The sequence below is a fragment of the Scyliorhinus canicula genome, chromosome 7 (assembly GCF_902713615.1).
Source record: "Scyliorhinus canicula chromosome 7, sScyCan1.1, whole genome shotgun sequence".
Classification (NCBI taxonomy): Eukaryota; Metazoa; Chordata; class Chondrichthyes; order Carcharhiniformes; family Scyliorhinidae; genus Scyliorhinus; species Scyliorhinus canicula.
This window is the reverse complement of record NC_052152.1, coordinates 685,101-691,100: the sequence shown is the minus strand read 5'-3', so window position 1 is coordinate 691,100 and position 6,000 is coordinate 685,101. Positions and strand designations below refer to the sequence as shown.

At 50.7% G+C, this 6,000-nt stretch overlaps 1 protein-coding gene across 1 annotated transcript in view; it reads right to left on the bottom strand.

Moving 5' to 3' along the window:
• Positions 1-298: 298 nt before the first annotated feature.
• Positions 299-6,000, bottom strand: part of cryaa (crystallin, alpha A) — a 28,325-nt gene continuing 22,623 nt past the window's right edge. The window contains exon 2 of the mRNA XM_038801210.1: positions 299-460. Coding sequence (XP_038657138.1) covers positions 314-460 — 147 coding nt within the window. The 3' untranslated portion in view covers positions 299-313. The remainder of the gene's footprint in view (positions 461-6,000) is intronic.

The window sequence follows — 6,000 nt, the reverse complement described above, 5'->3', positions numbered from 1 at the left end:
TCTGATACGGAATTGGTCAGCATAGATACTGAATGGAAACTGATGTGAAAGGTGCTGGAACATTTTAAAATGACCCGTGTGGTGAATCTTACTAAGTCTAGAAGTATGATCAGAACCTGGAGCTCATCACCTCCATTTCCCAGCCAGCTCCACTGATACACTTCAATTGCAAAGGCAGTCAATTCGGGATAAATGGATGCAGTCAAGTTTCTTGGGACCAGCGAGTGACACTGGCTGGAGGAGTGGGGTTGGGTTACAAAGACACCCTACTCAATCCCACTTGGTGAAAGATGATCAAAAGACACGAGAAAGTCTAAGATTGAGCCCATAAACCCACCTGTCGTTCTGTGTGCTTCCCATGAATCTCCACAAAGTCATCAACAATTTTCACGCTCAGTTCCTCAGGTGAGAAGTGTTTAATATTCAGGATGATCATAAATCTGTCCCTCTCAGAACGAACCTGAAACAGATTATTCATAGCCATTAACACACAGCATACAAAAGAATTTCACCTTGTAACTTTAATAGGAGTATCTGTATCACACTTCACCAGAGTTACCAATGAGGAAAATCATTCAATATATTCATTGAAACACATCGAATAGACAACAAAGGGAACATTCAGCCTAACCAGTCTATGCTAATCAATACCCTCCTCACAGACACATTCATCCAATCAGATTTACCCAGCTTAATCCAATCGCCTTTCATTATCTTCATTTACATCCACATAAACAATCCATTCTCCAATCTTAACAGTTTCTGTCTCAACCTTGAAAGCTTGAAGTAAATCCAACAGCCTCATATCTCTGTGTGAAGAATTTCTCCTGCATTCTATTCCAAATCTCTTACATTTAATCTTGTATCACTGACCCTTTCTTTTGTTCCCGTTTCTCTGTCCCATCCTTACATCAATGAAAAAAGAACAAATAAAAGTACAGCACAGGAACAGGCCCTTCGGCCCTCCAAGCCAGTGCCGATCATGATGCCGTAACTGGAAAAAACCCTTCTGCCCTTACTCAGTCCGTATCCCTCTATTTCCTCCCTATTCATGGACCCATCCAGATGCCTCTTCAATGTGGCTAATGTGCTGTTTTCACCACCTCCTCTGGCAGCACATTCCAGGCACCCACCACTCTCTGCGTGAAAAACTTACCCCCCACATCTCCCTTAAACTCCCCCCTCTCACCTTGACCCTGTGCCCCCCCCTGTGTAATTGACATTTCCGCCCTGGGAAAAAGCCTCTGACTATACACCCTGTCTCTGCCTCTCAGAATTTTATAGACCTCAATCAGGCCTCCCTTCAGCCTTCGTATTTCCAGTGAAAACAATCTTAAGTTTCTTCAACGTCACCTCATAGCCAACACCCTGGAGACCCGGCAACATCCTGGTGAACCTTCCTTTCACTCTCTCCAAAGCTTCCACATCCTTCTGATAATGTGGACCTGCACGCCCAGATCCCTCTGTATGTTAATGTTAATGTTCCCAAACATTCTGCCATTTACAGTATAATTAATACCTGGATTTGATCCTCCTAAAAACATCACCTCGCATTTGTTCGGATTGAACTCCATCTGCCATTTCTGTGCTCAAGTCTCCAATCTATCTGTCCCCCACCCTTCCACCTCCTCTAACCTAAGGGGTAGAGTGAATAATAGTTAAGATCTTTCTTTCTTTTTCTTGTTTTATCTAGTGGGGATGGCAGGGAAGGCAGTGCAATGTTCCTCCTGCAGAATGTTTGAGGTGAGGGACGCCGTCAGTGTCCCTGCTGATTTCATCTGTGGGAAGTGCACCCAACTCCAGCTCCTCAGAAACAGCATTAGGGAACTGGAGCTGGAGCTGGATGAACTTCGGATCATTCGGGAGGCAGAGGGGGTCATAGATAGAAGCTTCAGAGATGTAGTTACTCTGAAGAATCAAGATAGATGGGGGACGGTGAGAGGGGCTGGGGGTAAGCAGTCAGTACAGGGATCCCCTGTGTTCGTTCCCCTCAGCAACAAGTATACCGTTTTGGATACTGTTGAGGGGGGCGACCTACCAGGGGTAAGCCACGGTGAACGGATCTCCAGCACTGAGTCCATCCCTGTGGCTCAGAAGGGAAGGAGGGAGAGCAGGGGAGCAATAGTTATTGGGGACTCGATAGTTAGAGGGACAGATAGACGGTTCTGTGGCAGCGAAAGAGACTCACGGATGGTATGTTGCCTCCCGGGTGCCAGGGTCTGTGACGTCTCGGACCGTGTTTTCAGAATCCTTAAGGGGGTGGGGGAGCAGTCACAAGTCGTGGTGCACATCGGTACCAACGACATAGGTAAGAGAAGGGACGGGGATTTAAAACAGGAATTTAGGGAGCTAGGGTGGAAGCTGAGAGCCAGGACAAACCATGTTGTCATCTCTGGTTTGTTGCTGGTGCCACATGCTAGTGAGGTGAGGAACAGGGAGAGAGTGCAGATAAACACATGGCTGCAGGGATGGTGCAGGAGGGAGGGTTTCAGTTACGTGGATAATTGGAGCACATTCTGGGGAAGGTGGGCCCTGTACAGACAGGACGGTTTGCACCTGAACCAGAGAGGCACCAATATCCTGGGAGGGAAATTTGCTACAGCTCTTCGGGGGGTGTTTAAACTAATTTGTCAGGGGGCTGGGGAAAAGATCTGTAGTCCAGAAGCCAGTGTTGAGAGTAGTGAGGTACTGAGGAGGGTATCAAGGTCGCAGGATTATACCGGCAGACAGAAAGGGGGGTTGAAGTGTGTCTACTTCAATGCAAGGAGAATCCAGAATAAGGTAGGTGAACTTGGAGCGTGAATAGGTACTTGGGACTACAATGTTGTGGCCATTACGGAGACATGGTTAGAACAGGAACAGGAATGGTTGTTGGAAGTTCCGGGGTATAGATGTTTCAGTAAGTGTAGGGAAGGTGGTAAAAGAGGTGGAGGAGCCGACCGCACTGCGCATGCGCGTTGGCGCACGGAATGCGCTGACGTCAGCGTCATGACATGTCCGAATTGTGGCTCCGTCCATTTAAAGCGGCAATGTCCAGCCAAGGGACGGCGATACCTACAGTGTGGGAAGCCTGGCCATTGCGCAGCCTGCTGCAGGTCCGCTCCACCGATTATCAGCCAGCGGTCCCAGACACGGCGCAGAAGTGTCCGCTCGGTACAACAAGACATGCAGGGTACTGATCCCGACAGCCCAATGGATCCCGATGCTGATTGCCTCGAATCTCCATATCGGGTGGGCATCATAACCACACGCGAGCTGGTCCCCACTGCCCGGCAACCCGCCTTTCGATCCTCAGTGTGAATCCTGACGATGAGTGGTCTGCCATCCTCACAGTCAACCAGGCTCACATCCAATTTAAACTGGACACTGGCGCGTTTGCGAACCTCATATCGCAGTCAGATCTCGACAGCATCCGTGACCGACCAAGCATTATTCCACCAGCATGCCAACTCCTCGACTACAATGGCAATGCCATAGCTGCCAGTGGATCGTGTCGGCTGGGGTATCTCACAAGGAATTCAAGGCAACTTTACGATTCCAGGTTGTTCGGCCTGACAGGGCGTCCCTGCTCGGTGCTCACGCCTGCAAGCTCCTGAATCGGGTCCAGCGAGTCCACACCATGTCATTGACACCGGCGACTACCTTGCCCGATGTGAATCTCCAGGCCGAGATAGACGACATTCTCACGCAATACCACAACGTGTTTGATGGAATGGGCACGCTCCCATATCGCTACAAAATTCTGCTAAAGCCGAACGCCACCCCAGTGATCCATGCACCACGCCGGGTGCTGGCTCCTCTCAAGGATCACTTAAAAAGGCAGCTGCCAGACCTCCAAGACCAGGGCATCATCTCAAAGGTCACGGAACCAACAGACTGGGTTAGCTCTATGGTATACGTCAAAAAAAGCCCTGGTGAACTCCGCATTTGCATTGATCCCAAAGACCTGAATCGCAACATAATGCGCGAGCACTACCCGATCCCCAAGCGTGAAGAGTTAACCAGTGAGATGGCTCATGCCATATTCTTCACCAAGCTGGACGCCTCCTGTGGGTTCTGGCAGATACAACTGGATGAGTCCAGTCGGAAGCTGTGCACGTTTAACACTCCGTTCGGCAGGTATTGCTACAACCGCATGCCTTTTGGTATCATACCAGCTTCCGAAGTATTTCATCGCATAATGGAGCAAATGATGGAGGGTATCGAGGGGGTGTGAGTCTATGTGGACGAGGTGATCATCTGGTCCACAACGCCCGAGGATCACATTGCCCGTCTCCGACAGGTCTTCCACAGGATTCATGAAAATGGCCTCCAGCTCAACAGGGCCAAATGCTCGTTTGGTCAATCCGCTATCAAGTTTCTGGGTGACCACATTTCACAGCAGGGTGTGCAACCTGATGCTGCCAAGGTGCTGGCAATCAATGCCATGAAGACCCCAGAGGACAAAAAGGTCCGCTTCCTTGGGATGGTAAATTTTCTCGGGAAATTCATTCCCAATTTGGCAGCCCACACCACGGCCCTCCAGCATCTCATAAAGAAGTCAATAGTGTTCCAGTGGCTGCCCGCACATGAAAAGGAGTGGCTGGAGCTAAAGGCGATGCTCTCCACAGCCCCAGTACTGGCTATCTTTGACCCAACCAGGGACACCAAGATATATACAGACGCAAGCCAGGACGGCATTGGGGCGGTGCTCCTCCAGCGAGGTGACTCCTCGTCCAGGGCTCCAGTGGCATATGCCTCCAGGGCCATGATGCCGACCGAGCAACGGTATGCCCAGATCGAGAAGGAGTGCTTGGGTCTCCTGACAGGAATAGTCAAGTTTCATGACTACGTATACGGCCTGCCAAAGTTCACGGTGGAAACAGACCACAGGCCTCTAGTCCACATAATCCAGAAGAATTTAAATGACATGACACCTCGGCTGCAACAAATTCTTCTTTGTATCCGCCGATATGACTTTGAACTCGTCTACATACCGGGTAAGGAGCTGATCATCGCGGATGCCCTATCCCGATCCGTCACCACGCCGTGTGAACAGGGCGACTTCATTCGCCACATAGAGGCACAAATGCAGCTGTGTGCCAGCAACCTCCCAGCCACTGTGGAACAAGTTATACAAATACGCGAAGAAACTGCCAAAGATCCTCTACTGCAGCGCGTGATGAAGCACCTCGCCCATGGCTGGCAAAAGGGGCAGTGCCCCCAGTTCTTCAACGTTAAGGACGAGCTGACGGTTGTTGAGAGGATCCATCTTAAACTAGATAGAATCGTCATTCCCCAAAGCATGCAAAACGTGGTGCTCAGACAGATCCACGAGGTCACCTGGGGGTCAGAAATGTCGACGCAGAGCTCGGCAGGCAGTTTACTGGCCTGGCATCAGCCAGGACATTGCCAACACAGTGCTCAACTGCACAACACGCCTGAAATTCCAACCAGCTCAGCCCAAGGAAACGCTGCAACAGCACGAGATCGTGACCTCTCCGTGGTCCAAGGTGGGGATAGACCTCTTTCCCGCCAATGGGCGTGATTATGTGCTCCTGGTCGACTACTTCTCCAGCTACCCGGAAGTGGCGAAACTGTCGGACCTCCCGTCCAAGTCCGTCATCAAAGCCACAAAGAGACGTTTGCCAGGCATGGGATACCACTCACGGTAATGAATGACAACGGTCCATGTTTCTACAGCCAAGAGTGGTCCGACTTTGCACCATCCTACCACTTTAGTCACGTCACATCCAGTCTCCATTACCCGCAATCAAACGGGAAGGCCGAGAAGGGGGTCCATATTGTCAAGCGGCTGCTGTGCAAGGCTGCAGACTCAGCCTCCGATTTAAACCTGGCGCTATTGGCCTACAGGGCAGCCCCTCTGTCCACTGGTTTGTCTCCGGCGCAGTTGCCCATGAACAGCAACCTGAGGATGACTGTTCCAGCCATCCATGTTCCAGACCTTGACCACCTCACAGTGCTGCAGAAGGTGCAGCGATCCAGGGACCAGCAGAAGGT